The sequence below is a fragment of the Protopterus annectens genome, chromosome 8.part0 (genome assembly GCF_019279795.1).
Source record: "Protopterus annectens isolate FY-2018-M chromosome 8.part0, PAN1.0, whole genome shotgun sequence".
Classification (NCBI taxonomy): domain Eukaryota; kingdom Metazoa; phylum Chordata; order Ceratodontiformes; family Protopteridae; genus Protopterus; species Protopterus annectens.
The window spans coordinates 1,491,984,161-1,492,004,175 of NC_056741.1; the positions used below are offsets into that span (position 1 = coordinate 1,491,984,161).

The following is a 20,015-nucleotide window of genomic DNA, read 5'->3' on the forward strand; positions in this document are numbered from 1 at the left end:
CTCATGGAGGAGTTAACCACGGAGGTCAAGGTCGCAAGCTGGGAAGTTGCCCTGTTCACAACTCCCTCAGCTGTAGGATCTTGTAGGGCATCTCCTAGCTCCTTCAGGAAATCCCTCTGAAGTCGTGTGAAGTGAGACAAGTAATTCAGCGACCTGAGAGTAAAGGTCGCTAAAGAAAACATACACTTCACATACCTGTCTATCATACGAGACTCCTTGTTCAGTGGATGGACAGATGAAGTTTCCGCAAGTTCCTTCTTAGTGGCTGCTGCCCCCACCATGGCATCAACAGGGACCCCTTTGGAAAAAAAAGGCTTATCCTCGGGAACAGTAATAAATTTATTCCGTCCCCACAGAACTGGTTCCATGGTCTCTGGAGCGCTCCACGCCTTTCGACTCACTACAGACTAAAGTGGGTCAAAAGGCAGAGACACCCAAGAGGTGGAGGGTCAGGAACCAAATGCATCCAGGTAGACAGCCACCCCTCTAAGTATTTCTAAGATATCTGAACAGGAGACATCCTCAGAGGGGGACCGCGGGGGCCCTTCCGATTCTTCCAAGTCTGTATCTGAAGTGATAGACTCAGGGGAGTCTAGATGCTTCCTCTTACATCTCTTCTTCCGAGGGACCTCCTCTGAATTTTCAGGGGAGGTTTCAGAAGAGGTGGGGTCACCCAATGGGGCGTCCTGGGGGCACAGGTTCCCTACGCTTGGAGGCAGGAGAAGGGTCAAAGGTAGGCACAGGCACTGAGGAAGAAGGAGCCAATGGAATAAAGGGTGGAGCAGTCTCAAGAGACAGCACGCTCCTCATCACCTTGAAGGTGCCACAGTCCCAAGTCAAAGGAGCTGCTGGCTCCGAAGAGCCCGGAGGTCTCCTGCGAACCAGGAGCAACTGCTCAGAGGCCGATGTGGGAGCCGAGCTCACCTGTGCCAAAGCTCTGAGAGGGAGAGCGGGGTCGGACAAGGGTCTGATGCCACTTCCCCCCTCAGAGCCGGCGAGAGAGCTTCGGTGCCCAGATCCCTTGACAGACTGAGACATCGAGGAGATTGGAGCAGTTTTCAGAACAGATAAAGGAGCAGTAATCTGAGCCAATAGATCCACCAACACGACCTCCATGCACTCCGGCTCTGAGCTCAAGAGAGTCAGAGGAGGAACCGATGCAGAAGCTGGATGGGCCGAAGGAGCCAATTCCTTATGGGCTGGGCTTGATAGTAATTTAGCAAGTGTCTGTGACTTCAGGAACCTGTTGACCACTCTCTCCACGTCGTGATTCGAAAGCCTGGAGGACCGAGAGGAGTGCGAAGAGGACCGGTGACTGCCGGCTCCAGGATGCAGCAGAGTAGATTGTGGAGCAGAGCATACCACTCCAAAGAAGGAGACCTTGCTCTCTTATGGGTGCTGACTGGCTCCGAGGACACAGATGGAGTCGCCGGAGACTAGGCTTTGTCAGATCCAATGCTGGAAGTCAACAGAGCCAAAGTTTTTTCAGTGTTTTTTTTCTGTTCCGAACTCAGAACCGAAGGCTTGGTGTGTTTTTTGGACATTTTAGCTGGCTGAGGACCCGGAGATGAAGAATCTTAAGGGTTCTTCAGAAGGCCACACAAAATTAGCTTATTTCTTCTCTCCTGCAGGACTCTGGAACTGAAAGCATGACAGCTCAAGCAAGAGTCCTGCAGGTGAACAGCCCCTAAACAATATATGCAACTCATGTGCCAGTTCGTAAGGGACATTTTTTGGCAACATGAGTCACATTTTTTGAACCCAGAGGGTTTCGACTCTTTGGACATAGTGGTAATTGACAGAATGTTTTTTTTTTTCTAGTACTGTGAAAAAAATTAACAAAAAAAACAAAGCAATAAGCTGACAGCACAAAACAACTAACTACAACCAGGCTGCAACAACTAGCCCAAACAAAAAAGGAAGAACTTTTTTTTTTTTTTTGAAGGGGAGAAGAAAAAGGGGGAGAACCTCTAAACTTAAATGGTGACTCTCCCAATAGGAGAGCCTCTAACTTAAACGGCTATCCCAGAAAGGGTGGGGAAAAAGGAGAACCCTCCAATTTAAACGGGCTCGAAGGGGAAAGCAAAGCCTGAGGAGAAAACGGCCAAAAACACCCACAATAAGCAGAGGAAGGGGTCATTAGACTAACAGGGGATAGCATACACTCTAACGAGTCAATACAACAACAAAACCTTGAGAAGGATAACGATAAAGTGAAAAAAGCACAAAGTACTTAGCCTGAGCAACTAGTCACAATCTCGACGCTGCAAGCAGCAAACGAGATCTGGGTAGCTACCGCTAGGCATGTTGGGATAGGGGTTAGCCTCGAGCCAGTTAAAGCTCTCGAGCTACAGTAAATCAGCCGAGTCGGAGCAGAGAATCTGCTCTGGACTCGGAGAGATGGGACAACATAACAGTTTATTTCTTGAAAGAGTGTACTAAAAGAAAGAAAGCTATATCGTCTTACACACTTTTGTGTCAATATTGTTTGTAAATAAGTTTTATTACACTGCCCAGACCAGGAGAGGAAGATGGAGACACACTGCCCCCCCCCCAAAAAAAAAAAAAAAAAAAAAACGAAATGCTGGTCCCTGGATACAGCTCCAATATCAGCTTCACTGAAGATGACCACACTGCCTACACAAGTCCTAGGAAGGTGCTCATACATGGACAAAGTGCACTTCTCCACAAAAGCAGGGTGCCAACTCCAGCAGGAGGTTCTGAGAAACAGGCCTCCAACATGGATAGCAGGGCCATTCGGAGAGTTTTACAGCCATTCCTAACTCCACTATAAGAAAGCAAAAATCAGTCCCCTCCATGGTTCTAACCCTCCCTTTGAAATGGGAATTTATGGCAGGTCACCTGGGGAGAAGGTTGCCCAGTTTCAAGGTGCATGACTGGTTAGAGCTGGGTGGTGAATGTTGTGTTTTCTCCAGCCCGTAAGAAAAATGAGCCACTCAAAGCTCCAAAAGGTATGGAACCCAAGCTAGGAGTTGCCAACAATGAGACAGAGAAGAACCATGAGCTTGGACAGTAACAAAATACCACACCATCCACCTGAATAACATGAAACAATGAAATTAGTGGAAAACTCTCAGCAGAAATCCCCTCCTCACCCACAGGACATGGCTGGATCCAAAAAGGGAGGTCTATAGGACTGAAGGACTCTTTCAGAGTCATTCAATTTACCCATTTCCTAAAATGAAAGCCAAGAACAAGCACCCAAGAGTCCTAAATACAAGGAGCAGGGACCTTGTGCAAGCAAGATTCGATTCTAATTTATTGGAGAGGCACACCCACCTGCTCATGTTAATCAAGCAGGAAATGGAAGCAGGTTAAGATACAAGACTGACCTGCTGACTGAAAATACTTTTTCTCATGGGGAGGGACAGTCACTACTCTTCTTCCTAGACAGGATAATACCACCATCCCTCTGCAGTAGGTAGTAGATCTGAAGCAGCCCCAGTCTCAAGTCCCACGGCAAACCAGAAGAAAAGTTCTAATGACAAGATGACGAATGAAGCCCTGCTCCGTATGAAGTAGGCCGACGAGTCCTAGTGGCAAGAACCCTACAATCAGTGCCTGGAGGAGAACATAAATGGAAAGAAACTGGATGTCCTTGGAGCAGGTGAAGCAAACCTGGAAAGGCTTCCTGTATGAATCTGGAATGCAGGCTGGGTGGGTGGCATGGGAGCCACTGATCGATCAGCCCAAGGCCTGCTGTCTAAAATGGTTCCCTGTACAATAATGGGAAGTGAAAACAGAAGCCAAAGCTCTAGCCCAGAAGGATAGCCTCTATTTTTCACACTAGAGCTGCCAATGATTCCTGCCACCAGAGGGCCTGGTATTTAAATTTTTAAGAGGACAGGAAAGAGGAATTTGAACAGGGTAGACTCCACTTTCTGATAAACTATCTGGACTGCCAAAACCCAAAGCCAACCCAAAGAAAGCCAAGAAAACAAGCTCCATGTCCTGACCATGGTTAAATGTCAGGTAGTGTGAAACAGCGAAAAAGGGTTACTGGGATTGAGTCATCACTCCAAACAGCTACAAAAATATATTTGAGAATTAAATAAGTGGAATGGACTGCACTGTCAAAGGCAAAGATGGCATCCAGCCAGTTAGGTGGAAAGAAGTGGAGACTGTACCTAGCACACAGGTCTAAGACAACAGCCTCTTCTCTTACAACTGCTATTGGTGTACTGGCAAGCTGACCAAACTGTGGGTAAACCCTGGTGATCACATGGGTAAAGAGGAGAAGATTTTATCACTCATGAGGAATCTCCTGCAAAGGCAGAGAAAGTTTTAACCTCATCCACAAAGATTCTAGTGGGACCTGGAAGGGAGCAGGAAATGCATAACCCATGACAGAAGCTATAAAACAGGGAGAGGAATCAGGATTGCTTGGTCCCCAGCAAGAACTACCTGCGACTCATCCTTTTCTACCTACAGAAGTGAAAGCATAAGAGAAAGGGAAGTTGTGCCATCCCCCACTTCCCCATGGTAAAGGGATGCTGCCACTTACACAAAGGATTGTGCTTGGAATACAGTCCCTAACAAACAATCTATTCCTGTCATTGGAGATATCCAGAAAAAAAAGACACACATATTCCCCAACATAGAACAAATCTGAGCCCACCTACACAAGCAAACAATGGTACCTACCATTCTAGCAAAGGTGTCCTCTGCATTTAACAGGTAGCAATTTTTGGTTAGATCATGCCAGGAATGATGGGACAAAGGAAAGCAAGTTCTCCCAAAATTAAATTTGGAAGGGTATAAAATCTACAAGTCCAGACTCAAGAAGTGACCAAATCCTGGATAAATGGAAGACGTATAGTTAATGCACTTTAACTCTAAGCTGGAATAATATACATTTTCCCTCTAAGATATTTACCTCCAAAAATCACCCTGTCCACTGGCTAAAATGAAAAGGATTTAAGCTTCCAGGGGTATCAGAGGCATCTTGAAGCCAACTATATACCATCTTGTGAAAACTTGGCAAAGGTATCACTTCAGTTCACTGTATAGTGATAAATCTACCAGCTCTACCTGTTGCAATTTCCAAGGAGTTGGAATTTCTCCTGGCTTTCAAAAGTAACAGAGAGACATGGAAGGGACAACCACAAAGCCTCTCTTATGGGCTGCCTGGGCAAACGGACAAAAACGTTCACAAATGGTCCTGCACCTTCCAGAAGAAAGTGCCACCTATGGGGCTTGAGGTGTGCAAGGAATGCAGGGACCCATTTGAAGATGTAGGCCTCAACGTCAGACTCAAAATAGAGACACTTTTGGAAAGAAATATTGCACTCTCCATCCAAACACCATAGTTATGTTGAGACTTATGGCAGCCTGGTAGTGGCAGCAATGATGTTTGGCTTGCGACTGTGTAAATTCAAGGGGTGCATGCAATAGGGAAATGCCTGAAATGGGCACAGTGCAGGCATAAAACTGAGGACCCTTATAGGTGAAGTCTCATAGCTGTGGCTCCCACCGAGAGTCAAAACTGTGTGTAACCTCTTGTGCTTGGCTTGTATACCATAGTGCAGGCTCACCTGAGACATCTTTCACCAAGACGGGTCAAGTCCAGCTGGACTGAGGGCAAGGCTCCTGGAAATAAAACCTCACCCCTTAGTACACCAAGTTCATGTCTAAATTACTCTAAAGGTCACTCCCAATTATCTGGCTAGGCAGTAAGGAGTTCAAATTGATTGGAAGGGTGAGGTGGGATGTGTGAACACCCCAGGATGCATATGCCCAAAGTGGAAGCTAGGAGTACACCTCTCCCAAACCTCAATGTCTTAAACAAAAATGGAGAACTGGAACAAGATGGAGCAACTGCTCTTCATGGACAAAGTTTACTCATAAGAATCCCAGAAGACTGCTGACTTACCTGTAGACAGACAGCAAGACAGCCAGTCTTCAAAAATCAATCATGAAATACTGAAAATCTTCTTCACTTACTGAATAAAGAGAGGGACTCTCAATAGCCTCCTTCCTTATTTCTACAGCTGATCACTAAAACAAGCAAGACAATGCTATGTCCAGCAAGTACCCAAGGAGAGCAGATGCAGGAACTGTATTCACAAAACTTTAGCAAAGCCTGAGATACAAATTACAAATTGAGAGCAGCAGAAAAGAACTGGATGATGTGCATGTGTGTTGGGGGGGGGGGGGGGTGACAATATTTAAGTTATCAAAGTGTGATGTTGTGATGTCACAAGCACATGCTACAAGGGCCAGAAGACCACCACATCCCTACATCTAGAAGCCTCCCAAAAATGATGATAAATGCTGACTGGTGGAAAAGGTATAATTCAGCCTAAGACCCACCAATGAGGATCCTCAGGGTGAGGGTCAGATGAACGACCAACCTGGATTATACCCAACATTTAATTAAAAAATGTAATGATCATGCTGGTATGTAATGTACAATTGATTTGCTAAAACAACTACATCTCTAACACTAGAAAGTAAAGCTCAATTGAAAACTGGTTGAGCTATACCTGATAAAATGTCTACTATACATTGTGATAACTATGTATAAAAACTGTCTAGGTTCCTTTATAGAAAAGGCAGACAGAAAAATGCACAAATAACTATAACTTGGTCAGTCTCTTGGGCAGAGAATGGTGTCCGAACTGCAGCCCCTGTAACTGGGACTTAAAATAATTGCCCCAGCAAAGGAACTGCTGGGCAGTGAAGGGGTAGGAATGAAAAAGCATGGCTTACTCACCTCTACTAGTGGGGAAGGTAGGAGTGCACACACTTGGGGAACACAAGGCAGTATGAGTACTTCTAGTGCAGACAAGACCATTAGGCAGTAATGCCACCTGGGGGAATGCAATTTCCTCTGAAGTAAATATATTGCATGCCTCATCCCTGATTCCTGAATGGGTGTATGTGGGAGAAGCAGGACTAAAACAAACAAAACAAAAAATTCACAAAAACAAAAACCCCTCTCAACTCAACCCTCGATCCAGTGATGGGTAGCAAATCAATCACTTAGCTGTGGCTGATGACAGCAAAAAAAGGCAAAATAAAATAGCTCTTGGGGAATATTTCAAATAGGTTAAATAAGTAAATTAGAAATCAGTCATTACCATTGTACTTAAGCAGGCTTTCTCTATTGAGCACGTCATTTCAGTTTCTCAAGAAATCCGTTCGACCATACCCCAACTTTCAGAATTCTGTTACGTCTGTTCTATGCACTTTAAAATCCCTTATACACCTTTCTCTTGTACTGTAATCCACTGGATCACCGTCTTTATGTAGAAAGTGTCTCAAAACTGTCTTATAAATTGCTCTTATTTAAAATTCATTACACATCACCTGCTCTTAAAACATCTTTGGAAAACTACACTCCTCTACAGAGCACCCACCCCCACCCCCACGTGACCTCACTCCTTCAAGGAGCATGTTTTTCAAATTCTTAAACCTCTTTTCATAAGAGTTTTGTTTCATTCCCTTCGGCCTACTTTACTCCAGGTGTGTACCAGGTAGTTTTAAACTGTCCCAACTCTCAAACAAGAGACATGTAATACATCTTAAGACTATGAACTCAGACCAGAAGATGCATGTTGAAAGTCATTGTGAATTTAATCATATGATAAAAATCAAATGGCTAATGGATATGGAAAACAAAATATCAACAGATAAACATTTCAAATAGCTGGAAAACAAAATCCATTGGCTACAACTGAATGAGAGAGGAATCTATTTTCCTTAAAGCTTACTACCCCTTTCCTTTTGGTGACTATAATGAAAATTTGTATGTAAAGACAAAAAATTCACTAACCTCTTGTCCTGACTGGCTGGACTGATCAGAATGGAGAGATTCAATTTCACCTTCAAGCACAGCTCCTTCTAGACACTCATTCAGGTTGCAGTAGCCATTCACTTGTAGAGGGTACTGCCCAAATGTTTCCACATTCGAAAAAGGCTTACCTACCAGAAAGAATATGCTCTGAAGTTTATTAGGCTTTTAACTATAAATAATAGTATTTGGGTACCACAACTCTGTGTTCATAATTATTGTAAATATATCCATAAATCCACAAGTACAGCATTTGGGTAAGCCGTAATGTACAGAGGTTCTATTCAGCTCCAAATGGTTCTGTGTACATGCATAGAGACAATGAAAATCTGTGAACAAATATCAAGGGTAGAGAACTCAGTCTTCTACATAAATGTACACGTCTGGGACACTTTGGTCTCTTAGGATTCCACTGCCTGACTTGTCCCATCTCAGGGATGTAGCTGTCTTACCCTTCAATCAAAAAGTGCAAGTCAAAGTCATGAAGGTTACAGGTGTCGTGGTGAAGGTCTATACCTACTGAGGCACTGAACAGTCCAAAGTCACATCACAATGCAAACCATGCACTATCAGAAAGCCCACCTGATCTACAAGAATTCTCCCAGAATTACCAGAATAAGAAATGTCGCTACTGAGAAATGTCGCTACTGTAAAGTAATCTAAGTGGGAAATGAAAAACCTCCCTTCAAGGTGGGGAAAGGTAGCAATGCTGCCATCTGGTGGTCAACCTGCAAATACTGCAGAAATAATCACAGGACATGGTTTTCTGTCACCAAACTCAAGTTTCAATGCAACAGTAATTATAGGAAATTATATTAAATTCTAAAATAAATAAATTAATAATGATAAAAAAAATGATTAGACGTACAGGCTTTATCCAAGTAGTAAACTTACAAGGAAACAAATACTAACAAGTAACCTGAAAAAAAAGCAAACATGTATGTACATGTGAAAGTACATCACAAAATAAAAGTAGAAATGATAGACTACAATGTAGAACACTGACCTCCAGGAGAGCAACCACCACACACAATGTAATTTAAGCACACCCCTACTGCCATGTCTTGCAAACACTACTGCCACTTGCAATTTCAGTTTCTCTTTACAAGTACCATGCCCATTAATTCCCTCACACTCACGGTTTTTCAACAAAAAGTTTAGTTGTTTGTTAAATGATTTAGTATAATATAGAACTTCTTGTATTTTAAAGAAGTGAAAAGTACGCATATTACTGTATAATTAATGTCCAAGTACACAACAAACTGAAAATACACATTAAAGAATTAGCCTGCTCAGTTTGCCTTGCCAACAAACAATTTTCACCAACTTGTGCAGACCATAACAATCAAAAATGTATCTACCATCTATTTTAACATTATACAACAACCCCCCCCCCATTAATATTCAAAAACGTGCACGCTGATTGGTCAGCGTGCACATTGTAAATAAGAGTTATAGTAACGGAAAAAAGATCCGGTCATCCGTACTTTTTCCATTACTATAACTTTTTTTTTTTTTACAGCAACGGAGAATGCAAGATCTCCATTGCTTTCGCTATGTTAAACAAGTTTAACATAGCGAGACAGCTTTAAAAAAAGCAACGGAGAATCTCCGTTGCTTTTTTAAATCTGTCTCGCTATGTTAAACTCCTTTAACATAGCGAGACAGCTTGTAAAAAGCAAAGGAGATCTTGCTTTTCCGTTGCTTTTTTCAAAACTGTCTCGCTATGTTAAATGGGTTTAACACAGCGAGGCACCTTTAGAAAAGCAACAGAGATTCTCCGTTGCTTTTTATAAAGCTGTTTAAACCCATTTAACATAGCAAAACAGTTTTTAAAAAGCACCAGAGATCTTGCTTTCTCCGTTGCTTTTGCCCACAGCTCTGATGTACTGCGTAGGCATACGCATGCGCAGTACATCAGAAATTAGAAGTTATGTACTCACCATAACGTTCCATCTGAGTAGGTGACTTCATTCGGATGCAACCTGTGGGTATCGGATCCGACCTCGGATCCGAGCCGGCAATTCAAAAGCTTAGGCTCCGAGCTCCTAGCTCCTCCCTCTTACCCATAACCCCTTGCCAAGCCCTGACTGACCTCAGATTGAGTTTGCCTCAAAATACTGACTACAGTACACGAAAAACAGCATAAATACTCGCTCTATAAAGGTCAGGGGATGGAATCCGAATGAAGTCACCTACTCAGATGGAACGTTATGGTGAGTACATAACTTCTAAATCTGAAGTAGGCAGACTTCATTCGTCTGCAACCTGTGGGACAGAGTCCCCAGCTACCTGAATCTTGTGCGGCCGTCATGGAAGGATGTTTCGGAGCACCGCTGAGCCAAAAGATGCTCTTCCTCTAGAAACAACATCCACCTTATAATGAGAAATAAAAGTATGAGGCGAGGCCCAAGTAGCTGCCGCGCAGATATCATCCAATGATACACGGGACTTAAAGGCGGCTGACGTGGAAACTGCCTTAGTAGAATGAGCCGTAACCCTCTGAGGAGCAGGTCTACCTGAAGTGTCATATGCCTGCAGAATACAATTAGCAATCCACTTAGATAGTGTGACTTTATACTGCTTTACCCAGAGCAAATTTAGCAAATGAGACGAACAGCTGATCTGATTTCCTGTGACCAGCTGTTCTGTGAATATAAAAACGTAATTGTCTATGAACATCCAAGGAATGCAATTTGTATTCTCCTTTGTTTGAGTACTTGGGAAAAAACACAGGTAAATTGATTGATTGGTTAATATTAGATTCAGAAGAGACCTTCGGAAGAAAAGATGGATTGGTCCTGAGGCACACCCTATCAGGGAAGAAAGAAAGGTAAGGCGGCTTGACATAGAGCCTGAAGCTCAGACACTCTTCTGGCTGAAGTGATAGCTACCAAGAAGGCAGTCTTCCAGGAAAGGTACTTTAGATCTGTAGAAGCTGCAGGCTCGAAGGGAGGAGCAGTAAGGGCTTGCAGAACTAAAGACAAGTCCCAAGGTGGTACAACCTCCTTGACTGGAGGCCTCAACAAAAAATCCCTTTGAGAAATGTTTTGCATAATTTAGCGTCATGAGGGAGCTGTCTTATGACCAATGTGATAATGCGAGATAGCTACCAATTGTACCTTAATCGTGGAAGAAATTGCCCCTTGATGAAAGAGGTCTGTTAAAAATCCAGCACCGCTGACATAGGTGCCGAGAAAGGATCCAAAGTTCTCTGTACCGCCCAAATAGAGAATCTCTTCCATTTACTCCGATAAACCTGCCTGGTGGAAGGTTTATGAGCTGCCACTAAGATGGCCTTGACCGGTGATGAGATACCGGGAGTCCTAATCAAGGATGGAACTGGAGCAGCCAAGCTGTCAACTTCAGGGTGCAGATTGGGAACGAAATTCCCAGAGGGTGGGAGATGAGATCCGAGTTGGATCCAGAATCCAGGGTGGATTGATTTTGTGAGACCATACGGAACCAGGGTTGACGAGGCCAGAACGGGCAATGAGAATCATTCTGCTCCCCAAACTGTTGGCTTTCTGCAGAAGCCTCTGCATCAGAGGAAGTGGAGGGTAGGCATAAAGGAGACCGGGAGGCAAAGCATGCACCAGAGCATCTCGGGAATTCCCTGGTGGGGAAGCAGAGCGAAGAAATTGTCGATTTGGCGTTTGAGGGAGAGGCAAAAGATCGCAACAGGGTTGCCCCAGACGGCAAAAATCTTCTTCGCTACTTGAGGATTGAGAGACCACTCGTGTGGAGAAAGAATGGTGCGACTGAGCTTGTCCGCAAGGATGTTGGACTTTCCAGGAATGTGCGTTGCTACCAGAAAGCGTTTGGTGGAAATTGCCCATTCCCAGACTCTCATGGCCTCTCGACAAAGGGGGTAAGACCTGGTTCCTCCCTGTTTGTTGATATACCAGACTACCGACATGTTGCCTGTCTGAATCGCAATAGTCCCTGAAGGAAGAACGTGGTGAAGTGCTTGCAACGCTAGGAGCACCGCCCTCATTTCCAGGACATTTATATGCAATGACGTCTCTGTGGGATTCCACGTGCCTTGGACAATCTTTCCCAGAATGCCCCCACCCGAGGCAAGAAGCGTCCGTGGTCACTGTGGCTCGGGAAATGCAGCACAAAAGGTCTCCCTGCCAGGGGCTCCAAGAAGCCACCAAAGAAGGGAGTCCCTGCACTTTGCTGACCGCAATCGGAGCGTTGAGAGAGGAACAAAGAGGGACCACTGAACCTGAAGGGTCCATTGAAGAACCCGCATGCGTGCATGAATGAGAAGCGGAATAGCTGCCGCCATAGAACCTATGGCCCTCAGGACCGAAGCTGCAGTTGGAGATGGTTGCAGGACCGCTGTCACATGACACTTCAGGTTGGCAATTCTGTCTGGAGTGAGGAAGGCTCGCATTGATCTGGTGTTTAGTCTTCCTCCTATGAAATCTATAACTTGTGTGGGTGCAGTAAAGATTTCTCCCAGTTGATCGTGATGCCCAGCCTTGGGGCTAGTTGAAGAAAGTAGTCCCTGGCTGAGCACAGAAGATGCCTTGATGATGCCGTCAGGAGCCAGTCGTCCAGGTGCGGAAAGACCTGTAATCCCTGGAGCCTCAGGTGGGCCGCTACCACCGCTAGCACCTTGGTGAACACCCTGGGGCTGAGGTGAGACCAAAGGGAGGACCCTGAACTGATAATGACTGGCTCCCAGCCGGAAGCGAAGAAACCTCCTGGATCGCCTGTCCATGCGAATGTGGTAGTACTGCGTCCTTGAGGTCGATGGAGCACATCCAGTCGTTCTCCCTCAAGAGGGAAGCATAGATTGGAGGGTGACCATCCGGAACTTTTGCTTGGTTACTGACAGGTTCAGCTGGGAAAGGTCTAAGATTGGTCTTAGGTCCCCGTTTCTTTGGCACCAAAAGAACCTGGAGTAAAACCCTAATCCGGTTTGATCTAGGGGACGCTGGATAGCTCTTTCCTAGCAGCTGTTCGATTTGACAGCTGCCGCCCTTTGGTCGGGTGGAACATCTGGGAGGCTGCAGATTTGGGAACCTTGAATAGGGAATTGAATAACCTCTGGATATCACACGAAGCACCCAACGGTCTGTTGTGATGGACTCCCAAGAAGTCAGGTGCCTCGAACACCCCGACTGCCTCCAGAGACGGACAGCCGGGCAACCCTTCAGGGCTGCTGCGTGGGTCTATCAGAGAAAGGTTCTCTGGACCCAAAGTTGCTAGGAGCCCCCTGCCTCTAGGGGCGACCTCCCGTCCTCCTCTGCCACAGAAGGACTGGTTATCCGGAGCAGGTTGGGACTGCTGCGATTTCCGGAACCACATCTTCTTCTGTCCCTTTTGGTTCTTAGAGAAGGACCTCTGGGGAGCTGAGAAGCGGACTCGACGGCAGACAGCGTCTTCCGTCCTTTCGCTCTGGACTAATGTTTCGCGAACAGTCTTGCCAAACAAGGCAGAACCATCGAAGGGGCCATTCGCGAAGGTCGCCTTGAAGGGCTCTGCAAAATCACAGTGGCGGAGCCAGGCCTGTCGCCTCATGACTAGGCCTGCTCCGCTGGCTCTAGCGGCTCCCTCAGTAGCGTGAGAAAGCAGCCGCATAGATGTATTGGAAACTGATCTGAGATTGGCCATTCGAGTGGAGTATACCTGTTTATCCTCACTCGACATGGACTCCGGGGGAGATGCAGCGTATTCTTTAATCAGATCCCGCTGCATCCTAATGACATGTGCCATGTAGTTCAGCTCTCAAAGAGAAGGTTGCTGAACTGAAAACTCGCTTCCCAATGCGATCCATCGAGCGGGACTCCTTGCCCGGAGGATGCATGGAGGGACTCTCCTGGGCCAATTCCCTCTTCGTGGCTGCAGCCATCATCATGGCATCTACTGGGGGGCCCTTGCTCCAGTGAGTGCGGTCCGAGGGGAAAGGATGCGGTCAGGATGCTTGGGTACAGGCTCAACGGTGTCCGGATCCTTCCACGCTCTGATGGATATAAGATCCACCAGAGGGTCAGCAGGAGGGGACACCCAAGAGGTAGAAGGGCCGCCTCGAATGCCTCCAAGAACACAGACTCGTCCGAGGAAGCCTTGGGGCAGACCACCCCGATCCTTAACATCTCCATAATGTCTCCAAATGAGACGTCCTCAGGGGTGACCTTGGGAGCCTTCCCTTCATCCAAATCTGTGTCTTGACGGACTCGGGAGTCCATGTGCCTCCTTTGCACTTGCGCTCGAGGTACTTCATCGGGGCTGTCCGAGGAGTACTCTTCAGCAGTCGGATGTTCCAAGGGAACCACTTGGGACATCGAGGCGGGCTGTCCCTGGGACCGCTGGTGGGGCCTGGCCCAACTGCAAGGAGTGCGGGATGGCGCCGTGGCAGGGACCGGGGTCCGGACGTCCTCAACAGTGCCCTTTCCACTACGAGGCCGAGGGGAGCCAGCTTCTCTAACCCGAGCCGACCCCACTCGGATCCGGACGCGGATCGGAGTCGGAGCCAAACCGCCGGATCCGAGACCGTGTGCTCCGACCTGGACGGAGCCGAAGACACACCAGCTCCCTCGGATCCGAGGCTCGGTCCTCGGCTCGAGAGGTCGGGTCCGGACCAAGCACTCAAGGGATGGGACGGATCCGAGGTGCGCCGACCTATCGCCTCCTACCCACCCCGGATCCAAGTCTGCCCGGCGCCGACAGCTCCGAACCCGTGGTATGGGTCGGAGAAGGAGCCAAAGGCGAAAGGTCAAGCCTCCCGGATGGGGGCTAGAGCACTCCATTTGCATTTGGGCCTGGATGAATTTCCTCATCATCCGTCCATATCAGCTTCACTCATGGAAAAGTTGATCTGGTGGAGGCCACCGGCGGACCTAGAGAGCCTCGGAGACCTCCTAGAAGGGCTAGCCTCCTCCTCCTCGGGTCCAGGAGAGAACCGAGGGAGTGGAGCTGAGGAGGAGGAAAGCTAGAAGGCACAGGGAGGCCCGCTTAGATGGAGGAGCCGGAACTGGAAGTTTCGCCTCCGCTTGTGGTGCCTCTCCTGTGCCTCTCCTCTCTCTCTCCCTAGAGGACTCTTTCCTCCGGCAACTTAGAGGAGGTTGAGTCCCAGCCGGAGGGGAGAGCCCACAGCAACAGGTTGCTGAGTAGAAGGGCAGAAGCCGGCGGTATCTGGAGGTAAAAGACCCGCCAGCACCAGCTTCACCTCCGCTCCCTCAAAGCCTGGGGTTGAACCCTGCACAAATGGTACAACCAGATGACAGGTGTTCAACCCCAAGATGACCGATGACCAACAGTGTGGCCATCCGCTGGGGACAGCTTATGGCCACACTCGTACATTTAGAAAACAGCCTTATGGGCTCCAGACATTATAAACTCTGAAGGCCTAACACAACACACACACACCAAACTACAAAACCCGTGAAATATTAACTAAAAAGAGAGAGGAAAGCCTAACACAATCAACACTAATAATATAAGTAACAAAAATAGAGAATTTTTAAACTTTTTTTGTCAGACAAACTTATCTGTCACCAAAAAACACCAGGAGCTCAAGAATCCGTCGCTACTTGAAAAGCGGCAAACGAAATCTGAGGTCAGTCAGGGCTTGGCAAGGGGTTATGGGTAAGAGGGAGGAGCTAGGAGCTCGGAGCCTAAGCTTTTGAATTGTCGGCTCGGATCCGAGGTCGGATCCGATACCCACAGGTTGCAGACGAATGAAGTCTGCCTACTTCAGATGTACAGTTTTGTACCTACCATAAATGTAGATGTCTGATAGATATGCAACTGCAGTCATAACATATGGGTTGTCCTGCCTCAGGCAGCCCTCGGTTGGCCGAATTCCAAGTCTGGGTCCGGCGTCGGCCGGTGTCGCCTCCTCTCCGACGTCACAACGGCTGGAGTATAAAGGCATTGGCCGACGCCATCTTCTTCAGTGTTTCTTGCCCCAGATGCCAGGTGCCCTCCTAGGAAGGCTAAATTTGGTAAATGGATAAAAATAATCCCAAACATGCACAACAGTAATAAACAGATACACCATAGGAAATACCCCTAGCTAATGGAAAAAGGGGTAGGGATCCAAAAAGAAGGATACAGAGGAGTAGGAGGGTGGGAAAATCCGACTGCAGTTGCATATCTATCGGACATCTACATTTATGGTAGGTACAAAACTGTACTATGTCCTTCAAGAATGCAACTGCAGTCATAACATATGGGTTGAATACCATAGCCAAGCTGGGGGTGGATGGAACTCTGATAAGGATGGTGTAGCTAAAATCCCCTGCAGGACTGCCGAAGCAAAGCCTGCTCGGGATCTGGAGTATAAAGGCAGGTTGTAGTGCTTGGTAAATGTATGCATGGAGCTCCATGTAGCAGACTCTAAAATGTCCTTTGTTGCCACTCCTCTTATTAAAGCTGTGGAAGTGGCTATAGCTCTGGTGGAATGTGGCCTAATATTGGCTGGCACACCCTTTCCATGGAAAGAATAGCAGAATCTGATGCAATGTCCAATCCATTTTGAAATTGTTTGTTTGGAGATTGCTTTTCCTTGCACTCCAGTAGCATAGGCTACAAACAGTTGGTCAGACTTTCTGGTGGCCTTAGTTCTGTCCAAGTAGTAGCGTAGTTGTCTGTGTATGTCCAAAGTATGCAGTAGTTTTTCCCTATTTTGAGGATTGGGGAAGAATGTAGGCAGGTGAATAGCTTGATTTAGAGACACCCTGGAAATAACTTTTGGCATGAATGTAGGATTGGTTCTTAGAGAAACTCTGTCTTGATGAAAAATGAGGAAGGGAGGCACTGCCATGAGTGCCTGCATCTCCGAAACTCTTCTTGCAGATGTGACTGCCAATAAGAAGGCCGTCTTCCATGAAAGAAATTGCATTTCTGAAGTTGCTGCTGGCTCAAAAGGAAGAAGAGTTAATTTTTCCAACACATAATTGAGGTCCCATGCAGGTACTGGCTGTTTTCTGGGAGGTTTGATATTCTTTATTCCTCTTAGAAACTGTCTTAGCAGAGGATGAGTAAACACTGGAGGGTCACAGTTGTATTTTGCTGAGATTGCTGAGGCATGAATCTTTATTGAAGAGTATGAGAGTCCAGTATGAAATAGTTCCAAGTATTCTAAAATCTGAGGTATACTCGGTAATGTTGTGTCCTGACCCCTGTTGGCATTCCAGATGCTGAATCTCTTCCACTTGGCTGAATAGGTTTTTCTGGTGGAAGGTCTGCGTGCTTCCAGCAAGATTTCTTGAACTGATTTTGAAAGAGAATTAGGTGGAGAAGTCATGTTAGCCTCCAGGCTGTCAGATGTAATGTTTTCAGGTCTTGATGTACAGTCCTGTAATTGTGTTGTGCTAGGAGCAGGGGCCATAGGGTCAGAGGCCATGGTTTGGTCCGAGTTATGGTCAATAGCAATGGATACCAGTGTTGCCTTGGCCAGTCTGGAGCTATCAAGATGCCTGTTGGTTGTTCTGCTTTGATCTTCAGTATCACCTTGGTCAGCAGAGGCAGAGGAGGGAATGCATAAATTTTTAGAGAATTCCAGCTGAAGGAGAGAGCATCCGTTTTCCAGGCTAGAGGATGGTGAGTCCTTGTGCAGAATTTTTTCCAGGTGATGATTTAAGTGGGAAGCAAAAAGATCTACATCCGGTCTTCCCCATGTCTTTGTCAGTTGAGAGAAAATGTGAGGGTGCAGCATCCATTCGTGTGGATCCATGAAATTTCTGCTCAGGTTGTCCGCCAGTACATTGTCCTTGCCTGGTACAAACTGGGATTGTAAATGTATCTTCAGGCTCAAGGATTTTTCCCAGAGAAGCATGGTTAGTCTGCAGAGGGGATAAGAATGAGTGCCTCCCTGCTTGTTTATGTACCACATGACAGTGGTGTTGTCTGTCCTTATTAGCAAATGCCCTTGTTGTAGTGATTTTTCGAAAGTCTCTATTGCATGTATCACTGCCAACATCTCCTTTTGGTTTATGTGCAGATGTCTTTCCTTTGGCGTCCAATACCCTTGAATGCATCTGCCCTCCATGTGCGCCCCCCATCCATGGTCTGAGGCGTCTGTTGTAATCATTTGGCCTGCTTGAGGTCTGTTGAAAGACATGCCTTTGTTTAGCTGACTGGCTTGAGCCCACCATAAAAATTCTTTTTGCAGACATGGAATAAGTGGGATTATGTCCTCTAGGCTTTGGCTGTGTTGAAACCATAAGTTTTTTTAAATACCATTGCAGCTTTCTCATATGAAGTCTTGCCAAAGGTATCAGAAGGATGCAAGATGCCATGAACCCCAGGGCCTGCAGGATTTTCCTTGCAGTCAGCTGGGAGAGTTTTGCTAGGCCTTTGAAGTACTCTGGTAAATGCTGCTGTTTTTCCTCTGTGAGATAGGCCATTTGGTTTTCTGTGTCCAGTTTGGCTCCTAAGAAGATAATCTGTTGGGATGGCAGTAGTTTTGATTTCTAAATGCTGACTGTGTATCCCAAGGCCTGCAGTAGATGCATGACATAGTCCAAATTTTCTTTTAAGGTTTGTTTGTTGTCTGCTTGTATGAGGCAGTCGTCCAAGTAGGGGTATATTTGAATTCCCTGCAATCTGCAGTGTGCCACTACTGATGCCAGGCATTTCGTGAACACTCTGGGCGCAGCAGATAAGCCAAACGGCAATGCTGAGAATTGATAATGCTCTGTCCCTGCAAGAAATCTGAGGTATCTTCTGCAGCTTTGTCTGATTGGGACATGCAGGTATGCCTCCTTGAGGTCCAGAGTGACCAGCCAAGACCCCTTGCCCAACATGGGAAGGAGTTGCTGCAGCGTCAGCATTTTGAACTTTGGCACTATAAGAAAAGTGTTTAGAGATGACAAGTCCAGTATGGGTCTCCATTTGTTTTCTTTTCTTGGAACAAGGAACAGCCTTGAATAAAATCCCTGGCCTTGCTCCTGAGGAGGAACCCTTTCTATTGCTTTTATACTTAACAGCTTGGAAACTTGAGAGAGTGCCTCTGCCCTTTGATGATGTGGCAGGTTTGGCATGCCTCGTCTTATTGGTAATGTGTGGAAGTGGAATCTGTAACCTTTGTCTATCAAATCCAGAATCCAGTTGTCCTTGGTTAAGATATGCCAGTTTTGTGAGAATAAGGATAATTTTCCGCCCAAAGGTGCTTCTCTTTGAGCCTTTGTAGGCGGAACGAAAGTCAAGTCATTGTGATTGTCCTTGTGGTGCAGCTGAACTGTCTGCGCCACTTCTTTGATTTGGAGGTTGCCATTGGCGACCCCTGTAAGATCCTCGGTATTGCCCTCTACCTCGGGCACGTCTGCTTTTTCCCCTTTGAAACTTATCCGAGCTGGGGAAGGACCAATTCTTTGAGGGCCAGTTTCTGCTGAACCTGGGTGGCTGAGCCTGAAGGAAATCCTTGACTGTCTGTACTGACTTTGCTTTTTCCTCTATGGATTTCAATACATCTTGTGCATTTGCACCAAAAAGCTTCTGTTTTTTCAAAGGTGCATCCAGTAACTTTACTTTAACATGGTCAGGCAAAGACTGATCCTTTAACCAAGCATGTCTACGTATCACAGCCCCAGTCATAGCTGCCCTACATGAAGCTTCCAGTGCATCATAACCACACTGAAGAAAATGGTTATTAACCTGCTGAGCGTTATGTATATGATCCTGCAATGCCTTTTTATCAATAGGCTCAGGAGAGGCTAACTTTTTCTGTAAATCATCCAGGAGAAAATCTTGGTACTGAAACATGTGAAAAAGGCAGTTAAGTGACCTCATGGCTAGGGTAGTAGAGGTATATACTTTTTTACCCCATCTCTCCAGGGACCTTGCTTCTCTGTCCGTTGGCAATGGGTTTTTGGCAGAGGAGGCAGCCACTCCCTTGGGGCCCTGTGAAATAGTTTCTAGATCCACAGAGTGGGCCTTAAAAAGGTGCTTGTGAGTGTCAGGGACCCTAGAATATCTGTCCGGCTTGACAGGAGCGGGAGGAAGAGAGTCAGGGTTAGCACTGGAGTCAGAGAAAACATCATCCAAAACATCCATAACAGGTGGAATAGCCAAAGGTCTGTGTGGGGAAGCTTGAGGAAGGTACGAAGTCTTTTCCTGGAGTCAGAGAATTCCTGACCCTGCCATTGAAAATGTTCCCTCATGGAATGCAGGACTTCACCAAAAGAGAAATCCTCTGGAGGGGAGGCAGAGGGAATTGATTCCTCAGCATCAGAGTCCT

At 46.4% G+C, this 20,015-nt stretch overlaps 1 protein-coding gene across 4 annotated transcripts in view; it reads right to left on the bottom strand.

Moving 5' to 3' along the window:
- The window catches only part of USP28 (ubiquitin specific peptidase 28), a 732,083-nt gene that overhangs the window by 393,986 nt on the left and 318,082 nt on the right, over positions 1 to 20,015 (bottom strand). For all 4 annotated transcript variants that reach the window (XM_044081073.1, XM_044081072.1, XM_044081070.1 and 1 more), the window contains one exon: positions 7,799 to 7,947. In XM_044081073.1, coding sequence (XP_043937008.1) covers positions 7,799 to 7,947 — 149 coding nt within the window. The remainder of the gene's footprint in view (positions 1 to 7,798; positions 7,948 to 20,015) is intronic.